General features: G+C 37.2%; 1 protein-coding gene across 3 annotated transcripts in view; it reads left to right on the top strand.

Moving 5' to 3' along the window:
* Positions 1 to 26,123, top strand: part of EPM2A (EPM2A glucan phosphatase, laforin) — a 33,923-nt gene extending 7,800 nt beyond the window's left edge. For 2 of the 3 annotated variants that reach the window (XM_079298813.1, XM_079298814.1), the window contains exons 2-4: positions 3,773 to 3,947; positions 22,621 to 22,862; positions 24,261 to 26,123. In XM_079298813.1, the coding sequence (XP_079154939.1) occupies positions 3,773 to 3,947; positions 22,621 to 22,862; positions 24,261 to 24,541 (698 nt within the window). In that variant the 3' untranslated portion in view covers positions 24,542 to 26,123. Of the gene's footprint in view, positions 1 to 3,772; positions 3,948 to 4,961; positions 4,984 to 8,678; positions 8,774 to 22,620; positions 22,863 to 24,260 lie in introns of those variants that run through there. The other variant, XM_079298815.1, reaches the window with a different exon arrangement.
* Positions 26,124 to 26,243: the final 120 nt, after the last annotated feature.

The following is a 26,243-nucleotide window of genomic DNA, read 5'->3' as shown; positions in this document are numbered from 1 at the left end:
ATCTGGATATGCATTAAACAAGGAGCCATAAACTGCAGTCATGCAGATTTTGAAAGAGTCCTCTGTGAGGCTTGGGCTGTGAGTGGGGCTACTTGGTTGCTTTGCTCTCCAGCAATTCCCTTTGTCAGTGGATTCTGTGCAAAACCATCTGCAGGACAAGGCAACAAGTACAAAAGAAAGGAAAAACTATAATTTAATTCCTGGAAACTTATTTTAATCTTTCAGATAAGCATTTTTGCTGTGAAGAATCACAAAGATGGGTTTTAAATAAAAAAAATATGGACCTTATTAAAGGCAAAAAAAAAAAGTTAACCAAGAAGTTAAACTAGAACCTGTATATTGTAATAAACTCTTCCAAAATGCTTTTCTTCTTTAATTAGGAGAGCCAACATGATCAATTAACAGGAAGATCAGTACTATTCGAATATTTAACTTATCCTTTTTTTCTGGTTGAATTTTAATGTTTGATTGTATATTTGCTTCCCAAAGATAAATAATTAAATCTATCTTTTGCCACTTAGAATATGGATAAAAACAAGATGATAAAAAATACTAATATAGAAATGGGTTTAGCTGTAAACCCATATATTTGCTATTGTGTGAGCCTTTTCTCAAAGGACATTTGTGTTTGTTTTCCTTTTCTTCAAAGATGAGCAGTTGAATGAAACATTTGATGTTCTTAGCTTTATTATTGTCTCTAGGAACAGAAAAGTAGAAATACTATAAAAATTGCATTGTTGTCTTACGGCATCCAAAATATGGTGGATTTCCTGTGACAAATCGTGCTAGCAGAAGCATTATGTGGACTCATAAAACAATGTTTTCTCATTTTGGAACTTGTTAAATGCATATTGTGAAACAAACTGTGGTGAGAAGCACTCGTGTAATTATGTGGATATTACCTGGGTAGTGAAACCTGATCTTTTTTGCTAATCGCAGATTTTCATAGTTCCTTGAAGAAGTATAATGAATTCAGCTTTCTAAGCACAATCCACTTTGATCATATTGTTCCCCAAATTAGTATTTATTGAAGATGGTTGCACTCTCTCCTTCTTGTGTGAGCTATATTGCATATGAATATATATGTATATGTTGAAAATATATTGATGTACAGTCTGTTGCACAGATGTCCTATTTCAGTAGGAAAGTTGTTTAATTCATAGATCACTATATAACATAAGGAGTAGTAAAGAGCTAGGCAATTCTCACGAAATATGATATGAACACAAGCTGCTACTGTTTACCTGATTATTGAAGGCAAACCAGAACCATACCTTTTGAGATGCAGGTTTGACTGTAAGCCACAGCGGGAAGGCTGAGGCTGAGTGGTGCAGAAAAATCAGCAGTGATAAATATTGACTAAAGAAGAAAATGTTTCAGAATGAGACCAAACCTGTTCGAGGGAACAAATAAAATAAACATCTCATGGCAGCTTACTCTTGTCCCCATTTCCATATGTGACTGTTTAAGGGAATTAATGATGGTGAAGGTGATAAGGTTACAAGGCAAGGAGGTTGCAGCACTTCAGAAGGCAGAGAGAAGGAGGAAGGTCATAGAGAAGGAAGAAAGGCAAAAAAGAGACAAGAATTAAAGCTAGAGAAGGAGAAGGATGATGATCTGCAAAAGTGGCAGGTAGAAGTGCACATACCTCAAGAAATGGAGCAGTAGGAAGCACATGGTGGCATACAAGGAAGCACAGGGCTGAGAGCAGCCAGAAAGCCAGAGATCCTGGGAACCAGGTTACAGTGAGGGCTGGCAGCTCCCTGGGGACGGCAGGGACACCCCATGGGACTGGCAGTCAGGAGCAGGCAGCCAGGGGCACGAGGGCAGCCCCAGGCCTGAGCATCAGGCATCTCCCTGGGGACAGGCTGAGGCTGGGACAGGACATGGACCCGTGGCAATGTGGGGGTCAGGATCAGACACAGCCTTGAGACAGCAGGACTTGGCCATGGTGATGTGCATTGCTACAAACAGCTGTTGGAGAGAGGATGGGGAAGGTAATATGGTGTTTGTGGCTGTATTTTGCTGAATACACAAAGTCATTAATTAAAAGTTATAAATATCCATAGATTTTTACACTGTTGTATTTGTTGATGCATTCTCTTGTCTTCTCATATTGTTTAAAAGTGGTAAGAATATGTAAAGAATTAGAAACATGAGATAAAAATGTAGTGGTAAGATATGTAGCTTCTGAAACTGTGTTTACCTTATCAAAATAATCGAAAACTGTGATGCATAACTGCTCAGTAATGTGAAAGAGAAAATAGTTTTCTGCCTCATATTTTATTTTTTGCTTTGGTAAATAGTAATATTTCATAATTAAGATAAAATGGCCTGCATGTCATCTGGAAATAAGAAGATGATTTGAGCTTTTCTCTTAAATGTTATTCTTACTCTCTAATCATTGCATTAATACATCTCCCAAAATGCTCTTACTCTAGCAAATTTCCCTAGCTGTGGTGCTTGAAAACTGGTCATACATTTATGTGCAATGTGAAATTGAATATATTCCTTTGGGCATAATTTTTCTCAGAAATATTTTAACATTTTTAATAATGTGTAAGCGTAACAGGCTTAAGCAAGCCATAGACTAGGTCACTTCTGATCTGCATGATAATTAATGCTATATGGCAATTAGTATTGCAATAAGTATGTAAAAATGGTGGTGGAAGGGAGAATGTATATGTACTGTATTTTTGGAGGCTAGATAACCTTTTGGTTGATGACATAACACATTTCTATTTAAGTTGCTTACTCTGGCATGGTATTAAAAACAACTTTTCTGGCTAAAGCTCACACTATTGCTGTAAGAGAAGAAGAGGGGGTAATGAATATTAGTGGAAAATCATAAGAAAAAGAATCTTACTTTAAACTAGGCCATTTAAGGTAGTTGTGGTCATTCACCATTGCAATTGTGGCCTTCTCTCTGTGGGTCACTTTGGGAAAGTGAGACATGCATTTGAAGACAGCAAAGTGAGTGTTTATTGGTCTGCCAACATAAAATACAGGATTTAATGAACTCCTTGGCTAGATACCTGTATGTGTCTGGTCTGCAACAGGAATCTGAAGAGTCTTTGCTGGCCAGGCAGCTGTGAATGAGGTGGAAGAGGGCCACCCTTCTTTGCCCCTTTAAACAAGTCTGCCTTGTTTCTAGGTTGCTATCTACCACCTTCTTTGGGCTTTGATGCCTTTCCACATTGATGGTTTTCCTCTTGAATCCTTAAACTGGTAACAAGTCCTGTCACCAGTCCTACCTTTTATCGTGGTTTTACCTTTCTGAGCATGCATGGCTCTCCTCTAGACTTTCTCTGAGGTCTTTCCCATATCTTGGCAGCTTCCTTAGAATTCAGCCTGAACCACGGTCAGGTTGCTATGACATGTCTGAAACACAGCAAGACTGAGAGAGAGGCCACTGAGCAAGAATTTTAAACACTGAGGTAACATACTGTGAGACATCAAATAAGGAAATTAAATGACATTAATTATTCCTTAAATTTTAAGTGATTTTGGAGTTTTTAATATTGTGAGGGTTTAAAAGTAAATAAATAAATTAAAATAGATTTTTAAAAATAATCTACAAAATTTTATTTTAATGTTGAACATTCCCTTTATGGCAGTGTTTCTGTTGCCACTATTTCAGTTGTTAATAATGTGGTTTGAAGAAGCAGGAAGCACCACTCCTGGCCTTGAAGGCTCAGTTCAAATCTCCCCACAGTTTTTTGTGAAGATTGTCCAGAGGCACAGCCTGCAACTGTCCTTTCTTCTGTTCCAGGTAGTGGGCCCCACCATGATCGGAGTTGTGTTTACAACCAGAGCAACATAGTAGATGGAGTTTACTGCCTCCCAATAGCACACTGGATTGAAGTCTCTGGACATACTGATGAGATGAAACACACAACCGATTTCTATTTTAATATCGCAGGACATCAAGCTATCCATTACTCCAGGTAAAAGAAATGTGCAGAGCCTGGCTGATGCCAAATGTTACAAACAGAAAATCTCAACTGGCATATCTGAAAACTGCATTTGAAGTAGTGATAGTGAATGTTTGTATGTAACAGTAAACTTTAACAAAGATTCAGCACCTCTTTGCAATTAAATGTCAGCTTAGCAGATCCTAAATTCAAGGATGCCTGTACCCTCTACTGATCTGTTTCACATCTGAAAAAGTTTTGTGGCGATTTTTGGGTTGTCATTTCCAAATGCTTGTCTATATACATGTGTAAAATTGCATGTACGTTATGTGTTTGTTTTGGGATGATTGTACTGAGGAACATGTCCTGGGAAACAAAAATAATATCCAGCAGTAGAGCTTACTGGTGACATGTTGTTGCTGGTGTGGCAGCCACTGCAATTAGTGACAGCCACTTTCAATTACTTCCAGTTCTGGGCATGTATTTAACAAAATACTAAAACTTAGACAAGCCTTAAAATGTTTGTATTCTGTAGTGTTCACCTGAGTCCACTGTCCCACGGCATCCTTGCTTGAATTAGGAGACAGTAAAGGTCAAGGAGGACACCCATCCCTTAGGGCTGCAGATGATCAACAGGCTGAGCACTGATGGTTAACAAAGTGTCACTGAGGAATTTGGGACCCTGTGTAGCTCTTTTTTCCCCATCTCCGGTCAATTGATACAGCAGGAAGTCTGTGGATTGATAATAGTTGTGTGAATGCTGGCAGTCCTGATATGCCACATGCATTACAGAGCAGTTAGTTATCCCAAAGCATTATGTATTTTTTTAAGAAATCAATCCACCTTGTACTTTCATTAGGCCCTGGCATTGTTTTGCATGAATTTCTTTATCAGCTACACCAAATTCACTCTCATGTCTCCTCTTTGTGCTCTTTTTCTCCACCCTCTCACAGGGTAGGAAGGGGAATTGTCTTTTCCTCGTTGGACTTGCAGCGTGCAAGGGGAAGATTTCTTCCCCTTGGTATCTTTTGGAATAGCATGGATTAGTAAACATGACTGTCAGGCACATGTAGGTATTTGTGGGACCTTTTCCCTGAGACCCCCTCAAGTTACATGGTACACCTGATAACTGCAGTGTTATATGGATCTTAAACATCTGTTTCCAGCATCCTATCAGAGTAAAGATCTTGTTTATTCCAAAGCACAGATTTGTCAATCCCAAATAATCTTTTCTTGGCAGAGAAATTTTTTGGGAAAGAAGAACAGCTGTCAGAAAGTGAATATCTAAGTACCAAAGGCTAAGTTATCTTCCTTTCCAGAGGCAGCAGTGATCCATTTAATGCCACCTTATCTGCATGACTATGTGTTTCAAAGATTAGGTAAAAAAGCTGCAGATACTGCTAGAGAATATTTGAAGAAAATTTTCTGAGCTGTGTAGTCTTTTGCAGATGAAGATCTTCTCTTTCATTCCCTTCTCACACACGTACCTTCATTGAAAATCAGCCTTATATGTGCATCTTAGTAATTCTTATCTCATTTCTTTGAGCTATATTAAGTAAGGATACTCTGTAACAGTCTTGTCACATAATTACTTCTAATACTTTGTAGAATTCCGCCTTAAATGTTTTTTATTTTAATTTTTAACAGTTGGGGGCAGATTCACCATTCTGCTGGTTATAATAAAGCAGCCCAAAAACACTAGCTATTTTAGATTTTTTTGTTGTTGTTGGCAGAGCAGCTGAAGTGAGCGGATGAAAATACCCTTATTTTGAAATGGATTTATTGGATTCAGAGAAGTATTGTGAAGATTGATCTAATAAATATATTTTTAAAAAATACCTATATACCCCCCATCCTCCCTAAAGCAAAAAAACCCCAAACCCAAACAGAAGCAAAAAGCCTGTGCCTCTGCCTTTACAGTTAAATCTCAGAGTATGATCACAATGGTTTTCCAGCTAAGATTACTTTTTTCCATTCTGTAGTGAAGGCAGTAGTGGGAGCATTATGACCACAAATTCTGAGTCCTGTCACTACTCTTTACAGGATCTTTACAGGGTGGTGGAGGCTGGAAGGAGGTGATTAATCAATGAAAACTTTAGATGTGAGCCCATCTTCTATCTTGCTCCACTTAATAGGGCTGCTATGTGTGACTTAATGAGAAAGGAAGGTTTTACTCTGTCAAAGGGGCTTCCCTTATGAGCCCTGGGACTGATTTTATTTATCTTCTGTTGAATCACAATTAAAAACAGTTGCAGTTTTGCTGCCATCTTGCTTCTTCATAAAACACAAGCTTCTACTTTAGATGAGCTGCAGCAGCATGGGAAGAGCCTGCTTCTGGCTGGGGCCAAAACCAATTTTGCCTTATTCCAAATTATTGCAATTAGCTGAGGCTAATGACAATGCTGTCAGGAATCAGATTTTTCTTATTTGATGTAGGTATATCACTCACAATTTAGTAAACTTACATTTAAACTTATATTTAGAGAACTCATTTTGTGTTAGTCATTCAGGTAGGAGAGTATGCAATGTGGTTTTTAAGCACAGCAGGATTTGAAATAATTTCTTCTAAATGTGAGATGGAACTTTCCCCACAGCTAAGGGTCATGACTGAAAGCTCCCTGGCATTAATATTCACTTGGTTTGGAGATGTAATGCCACGTTTAACCAAAATCTGATTCAGGAAAAAAAAAACAAACCAAAAAACCCAATCAGTTTTTCTTTTATTTAGGTATTACTGCAATAAGATGGCTTCAAATTGCAGAAGAATTCAGTTAGGATGGAGTAATTTTCCAAACTAAATTAGAGTTATAGTAATCTTTTCTGGGAGAAGATGACTTCAGAAAATTTGCCAATCGGAAGCATATTATCCCTGTTTCAGTTCCATCTGTGAAAGCTGGAAGTTCCTAATTTGTAGATGTAGTATACCTTATTATTTATATAAAAACATCTACATTTCTCAGAAGAAAGGCATTACATAAGAGCAAGAGAGGGAGTGACATCTGAAATTACAAAATCCTTAAATAATATGTTGAAGACAATGATGCTTGTTGGCAGAATTAGGTTCTATGGAAATTAATATCTCTGGAAAAGCTATCTAAGTTTCCTATTTTCAGACTAATTTTAGGTGTGTGCTTTTGTGACTCATATTTCTTAAATCTGACAAAGAAAAGTAATTTTTACATGCTTTGCATGTAAAATGCAAATAAACTGGAATATGCAAGTGAATTCCTCAGACAACAATGATAGCTAATCTGTTACTGTGGTATTGTATGGCTGTTAAATATTCTGGAGGAAAATGCACAAATTGCAAACCACAGTCAATGGAGTCACTACATGAGAGTAGCCATGAGGCCTGACAACAAAGTTTTGACAAAAAGGTTTCTTTAGTACCCTTTTTCGCATAAAAAAAAAAAAAATATATATATAAATATATAAATATATAATAAGATATATATATATATATATGTGCTATTAAATACTAATATTTCATGTTTATGGAGTGATTGGCAAGTTGACAAATGTGTTGCTATCATCTGTGCTTTTTTCTATAAGACAAAATTAGGGTAATGATAAAAGAAGATCAACTCCCATGCTTGGAAATATTATTTTTGTTTCTCAGTGGTTGCAAATGAAACACAGCTTATAGTGTAGTATTTACAAATGTTTTGTGGCTTGTTGGTAAGACAGTTTCCTACAACACTGCCAATAATGTAGGTTATAAACTAAGTTAGGTGTTGAGTGGGAATGATCAGGAGGGTCACATAAGATGTGTGTTCCTGCCTTGTAGTAAATGTTAGCATAAATAGGTAAGTGAATGAAGAATGATCCAGGGCAAAATGGAGATGCTTCTTTTTTACCTTTTGGAGGCACTAGAGCAGTATTTTGATGGAGCAGAGAATTTCTTTCTATGTGAAAAATGAACATTTACTTGATTGATATATGTTTTTAATTAGGTGGAAAACAAGAACTTGTTTGAGTATATTGGGTTCAGTCTGAAATTAGAATTACTTTTGAAAAAATACAAGAGAGAGCACTTTATTTTAGTCTTTAATTTCTCTTTTTACTGGTTGTAATTAATTCACAAAATAAAAGACATTTTTCTTTTAAATATAATTCTTAGCTTTTTTTTATTACTGGATTATAAAAAAGGCTTTAAAGAGTAAGCTGTCACAAAAACCCCCTAGAGGGCAGTGACCTGTGCTACCGCAATAGGAAGCTGCACTGATATTTTATGCCTATATTATGAATTAAGAGGTGATGATGTCTACAGAGATTACCATAATTAACATTAAAAGCTGACACCTAACTGTCCCCTGTGCCTAAAGAATGCTTGTGATATTAGAGAAGAGAAAAAGAAATAATGAGCTCTGGAACAAAATTCATTGATTGTGTTCTAGTAAAATAATCCTGATCAAAAGAACTTAACATCAATAAGAGTTCATCCTTTGATTTCACCACTTGGGGCTCTAACTGTAAAGTTGTCTGGCCATTTTATATATTAAGTAATGAAAATATTCTAAGGCACATTTTTTTATGTTTATCCCATAAACTAGGATATCTGACTACTCCTTTGAATATTGTTTTATTGTACTGAGCTATAGGCTGAAACTACTAAAAATTGGAACCATTGTTTACTTCCCAATGGGAATCACCTTTTATAGAATGGTTTAAAGGTTAATTCTGTTTTCTGTCCTTTGTGTGTCTTAATTTTTTTTTCCTACATCACCCCCAACAATTCTGTGTCATTCTGGGAGAAAAAAATAGAAGGAAGATTAGGAACCCTCTATGGGAAAACCTGGAGGAGTAAACGTAGTTCTGTTTTTCTCTGTAGGATATAACAGAAAAATGTTGATAGTCCAGTAAGTATGAATTTTATGTGGGGTATCACTGCTAGGGAGCAGAAACTATTGTTACTTCCAATTTCCCTCTGTGTTTTACTGTGTCTCCCTGCCGCTTGTCCATATTTCTTCTGAGGATTTTCAGCCCTTTTTCCTGCCTCTTTACTCTTTAACATTCAGGCTGTCAGCGAGGGAGTAAAGTTCTGTCTCCATTGGAAAGCAATTTGCTGGTGTTGCCGGCTGTGAATGAAATTGACTGAGATTGTGAAATCCTGGGCAATTTAGCTCACAGCTGGGATGACAAGGAAGGGGCAGCATCATTCTCTCACTGAAGATGATGTTCCAGTTCTCTTGAAGATATTTATTTCCTCCTTCGTTTTACATGCATTTGTTAGGTGCTGAGTAATTGCTGGCATTTCTTAATACAGTTTATCTAAAGATATCAGAACTCTTTATGAAAAACAGAAATTGTGTAAACATTCTGATTGCTATTTAGCTTACCAGGACAGAGTGAATTCAGATTGCTGGTTGTTGTTGAAAAACTTCACTAACACAACTCCATAAGGTTACACGTGGTGAACCTGTTGAACCAGGGATGTGTGTTTGCACAGTAAACCCACTCTGCGTCCCCTTCCTCTGTTTTTTTTTGCAGGCATAACTGCTAGGGCAGATTTGCCCAGGCAGCCTGAGGCTGACTCTTACAGAAAAAAATGTCAGAGCAAGAGAGTTTTTAATCCCCAAATGAGAAAAGTAATGCCATCAGATGTTTTATTACCACCAGCTGGTTTAGTGTTTACTTACTTGCTCAGTGTATACTATATTTCTAAAAGAGGTGATCTGAAAGTCAAAAAAATCTGAAATAAACAACTGCATAGTTATTTCAAATTAAATGGGAAAATTATTAAAGATAATTTGTGTGAAACATTAGCAAGCTGTAGTTATTAAGTTATGAATTCTACCTCCATCTTCAATAATTTTTGCAAAAGCTGAGAGATATAAATGCAAGTTTTCGTGCTTAAATGCTCTAGATATTCACAAGATAATTTCAAAAATGTGCCTCCATATGAAAATATGGAGAGTCCTTCTTAAAGGATAAAAAAATATTATTAGAAAGGAAACTGGAATATAGCTCTAGTTCCTTTGAAGTGTGTCTCAGAAACATAAGTGTTTTATTTCCCAAGAGTAAATAGAGATTATCAAATTGTTGCTGTATTTTCCCATATATAATTTTCTCTCTGTAAGGAAAAAAAAACCAAAACCCAACAAAGAAATGAACTGCATTTGTCTTCCCAGGGAACATATTACGGGGCTGAACTGAAAATCTCTTGTTCCCTCCTTTAATGCTTGTACTTTGGGAAATTTAATTTCAGGGAGTCAGGTACATAATCCCTGCTGTTGTTCAGAAGTTTAATGTGCATCCTCCCATGAACTGTGATAAAAATTGAGTCAAATGTCATAGACATTGCCAAGCTTTTAGAAATGTGGATTCCTTCTTTATTGGTTCAGTAGACAGCATGGTTTATAAGTTAAAATGAAATGTCTTTTTTCTTTGATGTGAAAAGCCTAGTAATAGAATATATGATTTTAAGCACCAAGAAGATAACAAAGGCAAAAATATGCATTTCAGTTTTAATGCAGATACAGGAAAATGTGGAATAGATAATAAATTTATAATTCAATAGGTGCTTGCTTACTTTCTCCCTTTCTCCCCTTTCCTTCCCTCCTCTTCCCTCCCATCCATCAGCTGTGGGTCAGCAAGGAGACTCTCTATGACTGTCATTCAGTTCAGGGGCTGGATTCTGGGTGCTAGTACAGGGGGGTGGATGTTGGTGAGCTTCTAGAGCCTTTTCTTTTTTATTGGTTATTTTTTAGTTTAACTAACTTCTCCATGACTGCCTTTTAAAAGCTCTTCCGAACAGTGCCTTCATTTTCTCAAGGTAATGATCTGATGAAGAGGATGTGCAGCTTCCCTAACAAAATAATTTCTCCAATGTTCCTTCTTTCTGTGGTCTGGCTGCCAGCTTGGAGGGTGTGCAGGCCAGTCCTAAAGAATGTTAAATACTGCTTTCACTGCAGAAGACTGAATTTCACTGCTTCATTGTAATAATGTGTTACTTCAATCTGGTGAGATAAAAGGAGGAAAAAGCTTCTCAAATATACCTGTAGTCTTGGTAATAAGGTTGTCCAATATGTTTAACAAATTTACAAAGTCAAGCTTCAGCTAATAATGTAAACACATTTAAACAAACTTTAGTAACAGTAGATCACTTTAATATAATTGTTCAAATGCTTGAAATTTCAATTTCCAAGCAGGTGCAATGATACTGCTAGGAAATGAAAGAAATATGAAAGAAAAAAAAGACTTTTTTTTTTTAAATAAAGAACCTCTGGTAATTCATGGCAGTTATTGAGCTCCAATAAAAACTGCAGCATTGATTGTGCATAAATTTAACTCTCATGATTTTTTCCTGTTTTGTCATCCAAGACTTCTTCAATACATTCCACTATACTTGATGATTTTGTGTTAATAAGACACACATAGCTTCTTCTGGGCCCTCTCAGTAGCTCCATTAACATGCCAGCCTCAACCTTTGATGTTGGCTACTCATCCACCAGGTTATTAATCTTATCTTTAGAATCTAGTAACCAGGTACATTAGCTAAAATGCAGATTTCTGACAATTTTGTTATGGTAGCCCTATGTTGTCCTTTTGATTTGATTTTGCTGTGAGAACACCTTATTATATTTGTTTTTGTAGCTGACTGCGGTGAGGCATTAATTCAATTTTTGTCCATATTTCTAAGATGATGTCCTCCAGCCTGTGCTGTTCTAGTATGTATCTGTCCCTCTTTAAAATTCTAATAAATGAACTGATGTGGGTTTAGAAATTCTGGATAAATTGGAATGAACACAGATACAGAGCTCATCAAGGCTGTTTTCAGATGGTATCACAAGGGATGAATGTGCATCTTTCTCTGATTGTTGTAGTTCTGAGAGATTCCATACTTTTGTATATGTGCATATGGTGCCATGTGTATCACAAGGCCACCTAGCAATAATCTGTGCTTTGCAATTATGCAATTTTCATGAACATGTACTTATTTCTGAAGCATTGGACTGTATTTCCATTGGATCTGAAATGCTACATTTTTTAAATTGTATTTATCTTTTATAGTTTTTCCAGTCTCGATTCCTAAGCAGCTGCTAATAGGTAAACTCTGAAAGGAGACGAAATACATTTTTACCAATGATTCCCCAATCTTCTTGGGCACTAACTTGAAATTTGTTTGTAGCAGTTTAAGGCAATTTTGTTGAGATGATTTAACTTACAGGTGCCAGCAGTGGCTTCATTCCCATTGTAAGCATTAATGTTAGAAATTCTTGTTCCTAATGCCAAGAGATTCATGGCTTATTGCAGTCTGGCTGAGTTTAGCAGCCTGTTGTTCTTGTGTTTCCGGGTATTTGTTCTAATTCAAAACAAATGGGAATGCTGGCAATCTAACAGAGACATATGTAGGAAGTAACCATTGGCAACCATGCTTGCATGAGACAAGATTCTATAATTGGAGCATTTAGGCATTAATGCTCACAAGCCAATGGAGGAGTCCTTTCCAGGTTGTTCAGTGCAAGCCTTGGAACCTGATTCTCTTCTCAGGCTGTGTTTTTGTAATTGGCACACTGTCTGCTTTCAGAGAATGTTTATAAAATGAAAGTACAAGAAGAGTCATTCCTTACAAAGGCAGATCTTGCTTTCTCCTGCATACAGTATGCTCCTTAGGCATCAGTTGAAATCTTGTGTGTATGTTTGAAAATAAATTCTGGCAAAGTCCTTTAAGGGTAGATCTGGACACCCTGTCCTACAAGACATTGCTGTGCTTGTGATTCATTACTTTCTTATCTTCACAGTAGAAATACATAGAAAAATGTGACATAAAATATTTCACTTTGGATGCAGGAAGAATAACATTTAATCTTCCACATTTCAGTTCATTTATGTACATAGTCTTGTGTGACCACATTACTTTAGATCATATCTAGACTAGAGAACAAATAGATTATAAAAATGTATATGTGATCAATTAATTTGATTTAAGCTTCTTAATGGAATGAAGTGAAAAAGGGAGAAGAATTTATGTTGTGAGTCTTTTCGCTGTACTTGAATGTACTATGAGGCTGATAACAGCAATTCCACTGAACTTACTGAAGTACATGAGCATAGTTTAGAGACATAATTAGATAAATTTGATCCATTATTGTGTCTGGACAACAAATATGTAATGAATGAGAGTATTTTCTACAGGATGTGTAGCTTTTATGCCACTGGAGTTGAAGCAAAATAAATTGGCATGAAAGGAACTGTGCTACCATAGTTTGACTACTTCTGGTGTCTGGGATAGACAGCATGGTTTAATGAAGACTAAGAAAGATAATCTATTACTATTTGTAAAAGATATTCAGGAATTACTACATAGTGCGAAGAAGAATTATTGAAATTGAACCTTCTTTAAGATCAAATGGATATTAATTGCTTCTGAATGAATTGAGAGTGTAAATTAGAACAAGGTTTCTGTCATCAAAGAAATGATGTCTGAATTCTGGCATGACCTTTCAAATAGGGCAGGAAGGACAAGGAACCTAAATTATTTCAAGATGGAGCTTGATAAATGAATATACGTAGTGATTCCAGAAATGGAAATTAAAGTTTATGATTATAGTATCATAGATCATAGGCTCAGAGAGACCTCAGAAAGTATCCAGTCCATTTCCTTGCCCCAACTTAATCTCAATTACATTTAAATCATTTCAGGTTTATCCAGCCTGATCTAAAATATGATCTCATCTTAGTGATGAGACTCTATAGGCCTGTTACTCTCCCATTCAATTACCTCACTATTCCAACCATTAAAAAGCTTTACTAATCTCAATTTAAGTCTTCCTAGTGCAATTTAAGTTAATTTCATCTTGTTCTCTCCACAGAAGACTTGGAGAACAAATTAATATCCTGCCCTTCTATGGCCCTTCAATATATGCTTGGAAACTCTTTTTTTCCCAGAATCAGAGTGGTTGACTTTGGAATGTCTCACTGTGTTCATTCTGATATTAGTCCTTGGATCACTTAATCTTTTTTCTGAAAAAATGTCTTCTATAACTCTGATTGTTCTGACACTCTCTGCTGGGCTCTCCAGGTGTTTATTTCCCATCATCCCATTTTTCCTGATGATGGTCTACCATTACTGAATGCAACAGAAGGATTATTTGGTAACTTTCAAACATAACACTACTGCTTATCCAAGTATTATTGCCATTTTTGCAGTTTGGGATGTGGTTTACTTCTGAGTTGTCTACGTGTTTTCATCAAATAAGTTCCCTGCTGTGGCAGGGAATAGGTTGTCAGGAATGTCCTTGATCTCTGCATCTGTTCTTATGAATTGTTTTTTGTGAGTTTCTTCTAATAAAGCTCTTATGCTCCTTGCAAGGGAATGTTTGGTATTGCTGTGGAAGGGGAAAATGGGCCATAAAGAGAAAATTTTGTGGATTTGTCTAGACTAAAGTCTTATGTGACTTTGATTCTTCTCACGTGGATCTTGTTTTCTGTGTCCCTGGTGAATTCAAAGCCGGGACAATCCTGAAGCACACACAGAATGCACGGGAAGGTTGTGAATGAGAAGAGCTGTGCTTAGGCATGGGCACAGTTTCTCAGTGTTTCATCACCTCAAGAGTGCACCGTGGCACCTGCTGTAGGAGCAGTTTGGTGGATTAAGTGAAGACAGTATTTTGTACCCTTTTGTTCCACCAAGCTGGTGCTATGGAAATCTTTTCCTGAGGGCAGTGAAACACTGGAACCACTTTGTAGCTGAATGTCTGGGTAATACTGTATTTCAGTTACAGGTTTGATATTATTCTTATCTGCTTTACTTTTAGCACATTGTCAGTATGAAGTCAAAACCTTAATGGTTTATTTGCTTGCCATATCAGTAAATGGGGTAGTTTTATGCCACAGATTTGTGAACATGGAATAAATAAGATACTATTAAGCATAAGACTCAGAATTCAAGGGCTTGAGAAACTTTGCATATCGCTAAGTTGACAAAGTGTTCTAAAGTGATAAAAGCAGGTGTTCCTTTCTACATTCCAAGTCTGCTCCCATGTGAGAGGCTAGATAAGTAGTTCAAATTACATCTAAGAAGAAAATTTGCCAGACCTTAATTGCTTTACATCAGAGTTCCAAATAAGAAGGAGAAGTAAAAAAGCCTTGGAACTACATTTTAGTCTGTCTAATTCTCCTCATTTAAAGCCCTGAGGTAGAATTCTTAACTTTGCAATAAACTGCAGTCTTTCAGTGGTAAAGCAGAACAAATTTATAAGCAATGACTTGTGCTCCTTCTGCATTTGACATTTGACATTTAGGTAAGTGCAATTCTTTTGTTCAAGAATATAAGTAGTTTCTACAAGGTCTGCAGCTGTGTTCTTTTTAGGATATAGTTTTATCATGAATCAGTGCTTTTCTCTGGTGGCTTCTCCTAAGGTTATGGCCATTTATTTAATCTTTCTTGATAAGAGTGATCTTATTAAGCCTGTTTATTCTATCTTGGACTTAGACCATAGCATCATCAAACCTTGCTCTCCTGCTCTGGCCACTACTGCTTGACTGTGCTGGGAAATCAAGTGCATCTGATTTCCCAGTCAATCCTGCTTAAGTCAGGCCTCTCACCACAAAGGGTCCATCAGTTTGAATTCTGCAAGGAGACTTTATCATAAATCAACAGGAGAAGGCGTTAAGACCACAGCCATTTACCCTTGTGCCCTCTGCAATATGCAATGAAATGTCAGTGTCGTAACCCCTCAGTTCTACATTATCATTTCATTGGAAAGGAAGCATTTTGCAAGAGATCTTTCAGTCCTTTGTTTAAACAGACTGTAGTGAAAACAGAATTCCTGAACAAAACCAAAAAAGGGACTCCTTGATATCTGCCCATACTGTCTGTATTTTGGAGGAACACATAAGACTTAAAAATAAATATTTTTGAAATGTAGCCATTTTTCTCATTTCTTGGTAGTTACTTCATAGGTGAAGCTATATGGAATTTGATATTCCTTATATCTTTTATTTGGATAAAGCCAGTTGGTTTGCCTTTCTGATATGTATTATCTTTAAACAGTAGTTAAATTCCCTCTTAGGAATATGAAATCCTTAGTATGCTCTCACTTGAAAGTATTTTCACAAGAAATAGCTGGAATCTGCTGTATTTTTAATATCTTCACTTTTCTGTATTTTTCTTGATATAATAAAATATTAGTAAAAACTTCAATGTTTGAGTGTGTAGAATAGGATCAATGTTTTTTAGACCATTATTATAAATTTTCTGTTTCTTTCATTCAGTTCTTGGTACAGGTTCATATTTCCACTTTGACCTATTTATAAAGCAATGCTTTCACCAAGTGTCATTGCCAGTTTCCATTTCTATTTGATTATAGTTAGCTTAAAACACAGTGATGTGCCTGTGGGATTATTTATTCCAAGACATATTGCTGAGATGCATTCATCAACTGTGCATCTCATCTGCTTCTTTCCTGCATATTAATTTAGTTTAATTTTACACCACTGGAAATTGAAACTAATAATGTTTTGGGAAAATTTTGGTTTCTTCTTGAGTAGGTTCATCTGTTTGGAAAAAGGAATCCCATGTTGAATATAGGTCAGCAATGACATGCTGTAGAAGAACTGCCAGGGAACTATAAAGAGGGATAAAGCCTTTGAAGCCCAAGAAGTAAGTAATCTTTGGTTCTTCTCAGAAATGCACTCTTTTCAGTGCTGGGCACAACATACTCAAAAAGAGAGAGAGTCCAAAGGCAAACAAGAGTGATCAGATGCTATGAATATCTGACAAGCCTGTGTGTGTGTATGTGTGAAGAATGCAAAGCTGTATTTGAGTGTGTTAGTAACTTAGAGATAAATAAAAGGATTTTACAGATTGGAAGGAAATAGTCTGTTCTTTGTGTCCATTTTGGAGACAAGAAGGTGTCTGTATGACCTTGACTGCACTATTCATATCGGACAAAAGAATTTTTTTTCCAAGGTGAGGATAGTAATCAGTGTGTTTTCCACATACCAAATATTTGAACATGCTCAAATATTTCCCTGCAGAACAGAATCTGGTCATATGTAAATCCTTGTCTGTGAATGCATTTCAAGGCATTAGACAGCAATCTAAGTAATGCTTCCAGATTGCTCTGGCAGAAGTAAAGGAACCTCTTCTGATTTCTAGGAAGTGCATACTGTAACAGCTTCAGAAAAAAGAACAAGTAAGGCCTGGAAGAGAGATGTCGAATGTGGTACTTGAGGGAAGGCACACACAGACCTATGAATAAGCTGCTATATGATGTTAGAAGGATGCCACAGGCAAAAGAAGGAACACATGAAGGATGATAGTTCTGGGTCATCATAATCCAGTGGTATCACCATTTAAAAGTGATGTGCCTTGTCACAAGGCAGAGGATACAGAAAAGATGAAAGAGCATCTCAGCTATAGCTGGTAGGATTTCCTATATTCTCATTTTGAATATGCCCAAAGCAATACTTCTGGAAATCTTTTTTTTTAAAGTGTCAAATGAGACAGGGAACAGACATCTGGTCTCTGAACTAGTTTGAATTTGGCTGAAAGTTGAAAATTTCTATGAAGCTTTTGGTTCAGACAGATTAAAGTTTTCCATAAAAATCCACCTTATAAAAATTTCTGAATGAGTTCCTACTGCAGTCCCATCAGGAGAGGGAATAGGAATGCAGTGTAATTGGAAACAGTCTCCAGTAGTTCAAGTGCTGCAAAAATCATCTGCAACTGAGTTGTACTTCAGGCCTATATTCCCTTTGGGCTGCTTGCTTGTACTGGTACCAGAGTAATAGCACTATATTGGTGCAAAAAACCACTCTGTATGCCTAGAAGCAACACAAAATGCTAGGGGTAAATTGACTGAATTATATATGTTGCTCTTCTGGGAATGCAGAGGAAGTTTTACTGCAAGTTTCTTGTAGATGTGGTTGCATGCTATACCTTTAGGAAATAAGAGTCTCTTGAGGGAGGACAGAGTCAATTGAATCATTATTTTGTTTGTTGTTTCAGCTAAATTGTTCTGTTTTGTTGTATGTGTATATTGATACTTATCTCACTGTCATCAGATGCTTAATGGGATCTGAGGAAGTAGACAAGTGAAGTGGAGTGCAAGCTTTAACACAGGCTACACCTTGACCTGGCACAGAGGGATGATTCAATCCATCACTTTTCATTTAAAATAACAGACTGGACCTTGGTCAAAAATATCACTGCTATAAACAAATGGCATAGTTGATGATTCACTGTTGCCAATAACCAATGACAAACACTCTGCTATGTTTCCTTAGTTTGGCAATGTCCTGTCTTTTGATTAAAGCTGGCAACTATCAAGATAAAAGGACATCTGGCAGCACCTGATAGATACTCTGATGAAATATGTCCCTAAAGTGCCAAATCCTATTGTTTTCTATAAGAACTGTGACTCCTAGAGGATTGATTGATTTTAGGGTAGATTCTAAGATGCCTCCTCCTAGCACAATGATGATTGTTCAGATCTGGAAGCAGTACCTGAGTCATCCCAGCTTGCAACTCAGCATTTTAGGATCTCTTTGTCTCAAAGCAGTATTAGCAAAAGTAAAACAGGAGCTGCTGAAGAAGCAGAGTAAACATTGGTGTCATGGAGGAAGAACTGGCTGCCTGATGCAGTAACCTGGTGTCTTCCCCTGGGTCAGGTCACCTTCCCTGGGAATCAAATCCCTACAATTGCAGTTGCTGGCCTGGTTTTTGTACACTGTACCAAGATTGAGAGGTATCATGTGTCATGCTTTGTGAACCAGCCTGAAAATTAGTCTGCAGCATTAAAAAGTTTCACAATGCTAATTTTTCATTGTCTCAGACTCATTTTCTCCTTAGGGATGGGAAGACCATTTGCATACACATTGATTAAATGGAATGTATTTGCTATTTTAGATGCATTCACTCTGAATTGTTATATTTTTATCTAGACTGTGCAGGGTCCTGGGGGGAAGCCAACAAACACAATATATGTCTAGATCTTTAAAAATAATTCAAATGTACTGGAAGTGTACAAGTTTTTGCAGGGTATTCCATATTTATTTGGTAGTAATGATAAATAATTGTTGGTTTTCTCAGTTTATAAGTCAAAAAGCAGGTTTTAAATATGTCAGCCTTCAGTCTGGGCTCTGTAAAAATAAACTGAATAACATTTGCTTAATATTTAGTCCTTGTTACCACAACCTCAAGCTTCTCACATGAATTCATCCTTTGGACCCCTAAAAGGTAGGTAAATATTGTATCCATAGCACTTGTGGAGAACTGAAGTGTAGGGAAGGCTGCAAGTAGCTGACAGAAAGTACCTATAAAAAAAGGGTTTATAGACAATCTACAAGTCTTAATCTCAGAAGATTGCTAAATATCATTGATGTTTAAATCACCCTAGTGATTTCTTCATTGATAAACTGTCTCTGACTGAATTTTCCATGTCTTCAGGAGCCAAACATGGTTTATTATCCTTGACGCAGAGAGTAAAGATGTGCAATGAAAAAGTGTCATTTTTATATTAAAGCAAAATTTAAAGTAGTGTTTTGCTAAAACACCATCCTGTTTTGATATTTTGGGAACATGAAAGGGGTTGGCTGGAAAGATTAAGGGTCTATTAATCACTAATAATTTCATAATTTTTTTTACGTGCTTAGAGATTACATAATCTGTGTCTGGAATACACCCACATGTGGGCTGGAAAGCAGTGGCTGTCAGAGAGCTCAGAGCACTGCAACTTGACAGTTCAGAGGGGAATTTAAAAGACCTCTCTTTCCAATGCAAATAGTCTTGTGGCTAAAATCTGGCTACCTACTGAAGTTCAGTGGCAACTTAAAGAATGACCACATTGAAAAGGAAAACTAAAAGTTATATCATTAAGGAAAGAGACATAAAAATGAACATTGTTGCTTGGTACAATATGTATGATTCCTGATCATCAGCATAATGAAACCCCCCCCAAAATATCAACATATAAAATATAGCTGCTGAACTCTCCATTAGTCTCTGTACTTGCACATGCACTAACCCCTTTTATTCCTTCCTTCTGATGGCAGAAAAAGGTGAGGTTTGAACTGGATAAAGCCAAATAGAAATATAGCTACTATGCAATAGGATTGTCCTAAAACTTTTGGATAAATTGGCTGATAGGACACCTCTGCAATACTGTTTTCTGCATAGTAAAAGGGTGGTTAAGCCTTGGCCAGCATGACCAAGAATTACAGATAAGGGGCTTGTCTTGTAGGTCAAGACTACATCTTGATCCTCTCAAAGGCTAAACTTTAGGACCTGATCATTAAACAAATTCACAAGAATTGCCTGTCTTAAATATATCTCTTAGGTCATTCTCTGTATGCCTCCACTAGTTTAGTTAATTATAGGGAAAGAAAGTGATAAAAATTTGGTAAACTTTTCAGATTGTTCAGTGAATGTAATTGGTATTGTGCAATACAGGAGATCTTGTCATGTACAAGACGTGTGAGGATGCAAGAGCAAAATAAACAAATGGTCTATATCCCAGGGGTCTTGCAGGTAGCACAGCTGTGATGTTCACCCATTAAAAAAATCATTGGGGGAAAAAATTATAAAGCATTGGTTTTTCAGTAAGCAAGGGTACTACCCAGAATTTTATTTATCTCAGGAATGCTTTAGTCACTTTTAATTCAATCAAATCCTAGAAAACACATTTTTTTTTCTCACATCAAGGTAATTTAGTGCATTAGATGTTTCACAAAGTATCAGGTGAATTACATATGTATGAGTCACTAGGAAAGCCTTTGAAGGGAGGGTAATAATGTTCTTGTTCTTGAAATAATGTCCTCATATTGTCACAAGGTATTAGTGATATTGCCATTTCTCTGTCCCAGGAATGTAGTTTTGTGGGCATTGCTCATCTCCAGCCATTTGTCAGCATCTGTTAGGGCACTGTAGCTTACATTCACCACCTTGAAATGCTCTAGTCATTGTGGCAGGTTCCTGTGCAGGTTCCTGAGAGCATTCACTGGCTCAGGTTAGGATGGGGGCTGCTGTGGGGCTGGCACGTGGGAAGGGGGCAGTGAAGCAGTTGCTGCACCTTCACCCATCCCTCTGATCAGTGAGAATGCTTGAGCTGGTTAAGTTGGATTTTGGGCAATTTTTGAACATGTATGTGAAACAACAACCAAGTTAAATCTTTTCAAGTGATCTCGCTGTTGTAATGTGGTTGAAATGGTTATTTGCTATGTAATATATTTGTTTAAATTGGTCTCATTTACCATATATTGAGATTGTTTCGCCCCATTGAAACAGGGGCTGTTAAGGCCAAAGGCTGTGTTTGTGTATGCAACTCACCATGGATGCAGCTTACAGAAAACAATAAAAATTAGTGCTTCCTGGATCTGAATTTTTCTTTTTGATAATATTGCAGTACTAATAAAGCAGGTTTTAATAATTACAGTCAATTGCAGGTCTTAATTAAATGCTACTACTTATTACTGTGATAGTAAAATGGAAATAGCTACCTGATGATTTAAGAGTGGTTTATATGTTTCTTAAAAAACATGAAACTTTCCTTATTTGTTGCTGGGGTTAAAACTGGGAAAGATCATAAGACATACATGGCAGACATTTTATTTATGAGGATCTTGCTTTTATTGTAGATTTGCATTTCATAGTGTTTGCTGAATTTGCAGTTAATAGTGTTACAGATTTGTTGCAGTTAATAAGGTTTGCAAAGTTTTTTGCTAAATGCAGGGGTATTTTGTTTAGTTTGTGGATTGCCCATTCAAAATCGAAGTTAATGGAAGCATAAAGAAATTAAAGTAGATCACTACTAATTTGAGCATCTGAATAATCCATTGTAGATACCATCATTTTAATTGCATGTGCATGTTAAAACCCCTCATTTGAAAATAAGTTTCTTAATATTCAGTTTATAATGTCAACATCTGTTGAAGTATACAATAGGTTTATGATAATTAGCAGTGGGAAAACCATAGAAGTTTTGAAGTTTGATTTAGATAAACAACCATATTTCTGGTACTTTTCCATCCTACATAAACCTCTTGTTTTCCTGAAAAATTTCTGGTCCTTCAGGCCTGGAGGGAAGCTAACATGTATTGTAATTCTGTATCTGATTCCCACTAGACTCAAAGAGATCAGAGAAAAATTAGAAGAAAATTACTCATTAATTTTTAAGTTTCATCACAGAAGGGTAGTTCAAAATGCTTTTTTTCCTACTTCCCTCATTATAGTGGCAGCTAAAGAGTTGTAAGGCTTCTTTATGTTTGACTTATTATTATAATAATGCAGATCTGGATAATGTGAATTCTTTTTTTGTTTGTTTGGATTTTTTGTTGTTGTTGTTTTTGGCTTTTTTTTGTATTTTGTGTGTGTGTTTTCAAATTGCACACTTCACAGTGAAGAAAGTCTGAAGTTTTCAGAGTTTTCTTATTCTAGTCCCTGATGTTAGTAAGCTTCTACTGCAAGCTTAGTGATGAATGGAGACCTTGGAGACCTCTGCTATAATTGTGCTCTGAAATTTTCTCTCAGTTCATCTGGCTCTTTGTGGTCAGGAGCTTGATCCCCAGCATCAAACATCAACAATTCAACTGTAACAAAATAAGTTGTAATGAAACAAGAAGTTTCTTACTGCCTGACATGTAAAGTCTGTGCTTAGCAGTGTTTGTGTGATGATGTCAAGCAGGTTTGGAAGTGGAGCACTGCTGACAGTTTCCTTAAGGTATTGTAATCAATCCCACTGCAATGTTTTCTCAATGCTAGGATTCTGCCAAACATCTGGCTGGGAAGTTGCCCTCGGCAGCTGGAGCACGTGACAATCAAGCTGAAGCATGAGCTGGGTGTTACAGCTGTGATGAACTTCCAGACTGAATCTGACATAGTTCAAAATTCCTGGGGCTGTAATCGCTACCCAGAACCCATGAGCCCCGAAATCCTCATGAAACTGTATAAGGAAGAAGGCCTTGCCTATGTCTGGCTGCCAACTGCAGATATGAGCACTGAAGGTAATGCTCATGTCACTCTTGCAGTAAATTAATAGCAGCAAACACTTTGAGTTACTAATCTGTCACTTTCATGACCGCTGGTGGGGGGAGGAGTTCTGTGTACATTTTGCATGAAAATATGGTTGGCACGTGAGGTATAGTTTCTTTGTGTGCTGTCTTTAACAAATTATTCATATTTTCTTGTAGGCAGAGAGGCCATCTTAAAGTACTTGTGTCTGGCAGTATTATGTGTGTTAGAGTTTAAAGCCATTTGACCTCAATAACAGCTTGACTATTTTTGCTTTCAGCTTGAGTTCAGCCTATATAATGAAAATATGCTGTGTAGGTGCAAGACTGCTAGTGTGCAGAGCAGGGGAGCTTGCCACCTTTGCTGATTAAAAATGGAGAGGCACTGCTGTGTGTCTGCTGTTCCCTTCCAACAAACACTTTTTCTCTAACTGTAGTATACCAGCCTGATGAAACTCCACAGAGACATTTAGTTTGCAATTAATTGAAAATACTCATGGCACCTGAGCTGTAACATCAGTCACTAGTACTTTTAAGCCCTTGGTTGGAATGCCCAGTTCAAAGTCCTGTTTCCAGCCAGAAGGTTAGAAAGTGAGTGTGTTTGGAAGTGAGCAGCCTACCAGCAGAAGAGAGTGCTTTCAACACAGTGAAATACCATTGCCCCAAACAGATAATTGTCATGCCAGCAATAGGACACCAGGGAAGACAGGAGACCTTAAAACAGGATTTGGAAGGGGTTAATGTCAGTGCCCGTATGTGCCATGAGGAAGAGTTGGGCTCTGCTGTTTGCAGCTCTGGTTCCCAAGATAGCCAGAAGAAAAGTGTAAGAATATATTCACCCCCTTGGGAGTGAGAAAGGCTATTCTGTGTTGTTTACAAGTATGCTTTGTACACTATGAAATCATAACAGTTTTAAGTTGTACAGTAAAAGGTTCTGCTCTCCCTCTTCACTTTCTGAATTGATGGCCTTCATTACAATGTTTTGGAAATCAGCAGTATGTAGGTACCTTCACAAATCTCTGGTATTAAAAAACATTTCATTTTTGCCTTGCTAACTTTAGTGCTTTGTGCTGTTCTCTATAATATGCTCCCTTGTCTCAGTTCCTTTGAAAATGAATATGCCACATACATCTGATGTTATCAGAATGTATATTTAGAGAAGACTTGGGGCATTTTACAGTTTTGTGTGATCTGATTCTATGTTGCAAAAAAAAAAAAAAAACAAACCCCAACAACAAGTTAGCTAGAAGGTCATTTGAGAAAAGAGAGATAAAAGTGGAGTATGTCAGGTTTGTCATTATATTTCACAGTTCACCAGTCTGTACAGGCAGAATCTCAGCCATGAACAGCCTTTGTCCGGTGCAAATGAAGGTGCCTTGTTTTTGACCTTAGGAAGAGTGCAGATGTTGCCACAAGCTGTCTGCCTGCTGCACGGGCTGCTGCAGAACGGGCACACGGTGTATGTTCACTGCAATGCTGGTGTGGGCAGGTCCACGGCCGCTGTCAGTGGCTGGCTGAGGTACGTGGGGGGATGGAGCCTGCGCAAGGTGCAGTACTTCCTGGCTTCCCGCAGACCGGCTGTCTACATCGACGAGGAAGCTCTGAATCGTGCTGAAGAGGATTTCTACCAGAAATTTGGGCATCTTCGTTCCTCGTGCCAAATACAAGAGTAGGAAAGCAGAAGAGGGAAAGGAAGTTGAAGAATCCTTACATTTCAAACCCAAGGACTTAAAAATTTCTGTGACTCAAGCACCCACCTCACCTCTTCTGATTATAAATTTATTGTAAAAGTGATGAGAATTTTGTTTAAAAAGTGCCTTAGAGTGTTTTTTTTCTTTCTTTAAGCATGACATGATTCCGGTTTTCAAGCCTTTCAGTGCAATTATGAGACCTAGGAACTCTGCGAAGTGAAACAAGATTTTCTTTTAACTACTTGCCTACAGGAACTGCAGTTTTAGGGTGGACTCTAAATAAGATGTGAGGTGAAATAGAGTTAGTAATATTTCAGGGATAAAGAAAAAATTGAAAGATTGACTGGATTAAGGTTCAGGTTAGGATGGAGCAGATCATTACCAAAGCTGCTCAGTTATTTTAAGCAGCTATTAGATTGTTGCAATATTTTGTAGTAATTCTGTAGTCAAGTAGTGTTGATGAGAAAGACCAGAAGGAAATTAGTTCTTCAACTCAGTATTTAAAAACATAAGGCTAATGTCTAATGCAGTGAACTAAGATTTGCTCTTTGTCTATCTAGTTAATGTTAACTATTATGAGCTCCAGCTGTATTCTGTTATGACATTGGAGTTATGCTGAGCTGTGGCACGAAGAGAGGACACAGCTCCAGCTGTGGCAGCCTTGCTTTGTTGTGGGGCAGGACCACTGTTTGTTACATTATCCTGGGCTGTGGGTTCTCTGAGTTGAAGCTGCATTTTGCCCCTCCAGTCCATGCAGTGTTATAGAGGGGCTCCCTTAGGTCAGTCTGAGCAGTAGCCACTGGAGTAAGACAGGACCTATAGGAATTGTGTGATAAGCAATGTGCACGACTGGCACCACAGCCTCTGGGCTCCTGGCCTACTTTAGTATCTTCAGCACAGCAAAAGCCTCTCCTGGTGCAAGCAGTGGGTGTGTGTTGGGTTCAGCTGATTGAAGCTCATGCTGGGCTATCTGGGCTGAATGAAGTGGATACATTCCTCATAGGAACAAAGAGCAACTCTGCAGAGGATGGTTTCTCAGGAACTTAGCCTAGGTGCTGGATTTGTGGATGATCCCTAATGCTTTCCATTGCTGCTTGGTCCCTTAGCTAAACTAAGCAGTGGCACCAACAGCTTCCAGTCCTGCTCAGATAATGCCAGTTTGCTGTAGGTTGAGTTCAAGAGAAAAGAGAGGATTAAGGATGCATAAACATTAAGAAACATGACTTCTATAGGTTTATTCTTCAGTGAAATCTCATTTTTTCCAGCCAACTTGTTCCTCTAAAGATGCAGTCAGTGACAGAGTAGTTTAAGTACTAAATATCGATTTTCTGAATACTTAATGGAGAAACTATTAGATATGAACTGTTTATAGAGAATGTCCAAAATAATATGTTTTATTTATCCTATACTTCAATCATCTTAAAAATAAAAATGTTTATTTAAGTTATTCTGTGTGTGGTTTTGATTATGACTTCATTTTGATTTTTTTGAAATAGCACTGCCTGTTTAGGAAATGGATGAGAAAAGTTCTCTGTTAAATAAAGACAAAATGTCTATTACAGCAGCCCATTTTGTCATGTGTCTTTGTCTCCCAATTTCACAAATATTGGAAAGGGTCATGACCAATATTTCTATAGAAAAGTGGAAACAGCCACTTTAATGGTAACTGCCCATGTCTTGTCTG

Source organism: Erithacus rubecula, assembly GCF_903797595.1.
Source record: "Erithacus rubecula genome assembly, chromosome: 2".
Lineage (NCBI taxonomy): Eukaryota > Metazoa > Chordata > Aves > Passeriformes > Muscicapidae > Erithacus > Erithacus rubecula.
The sequence above is the reverse complement of the archived record's forward strand: the minus strand, read 5'-3'. Positions and strand labels throughout refer to the sequence as shown.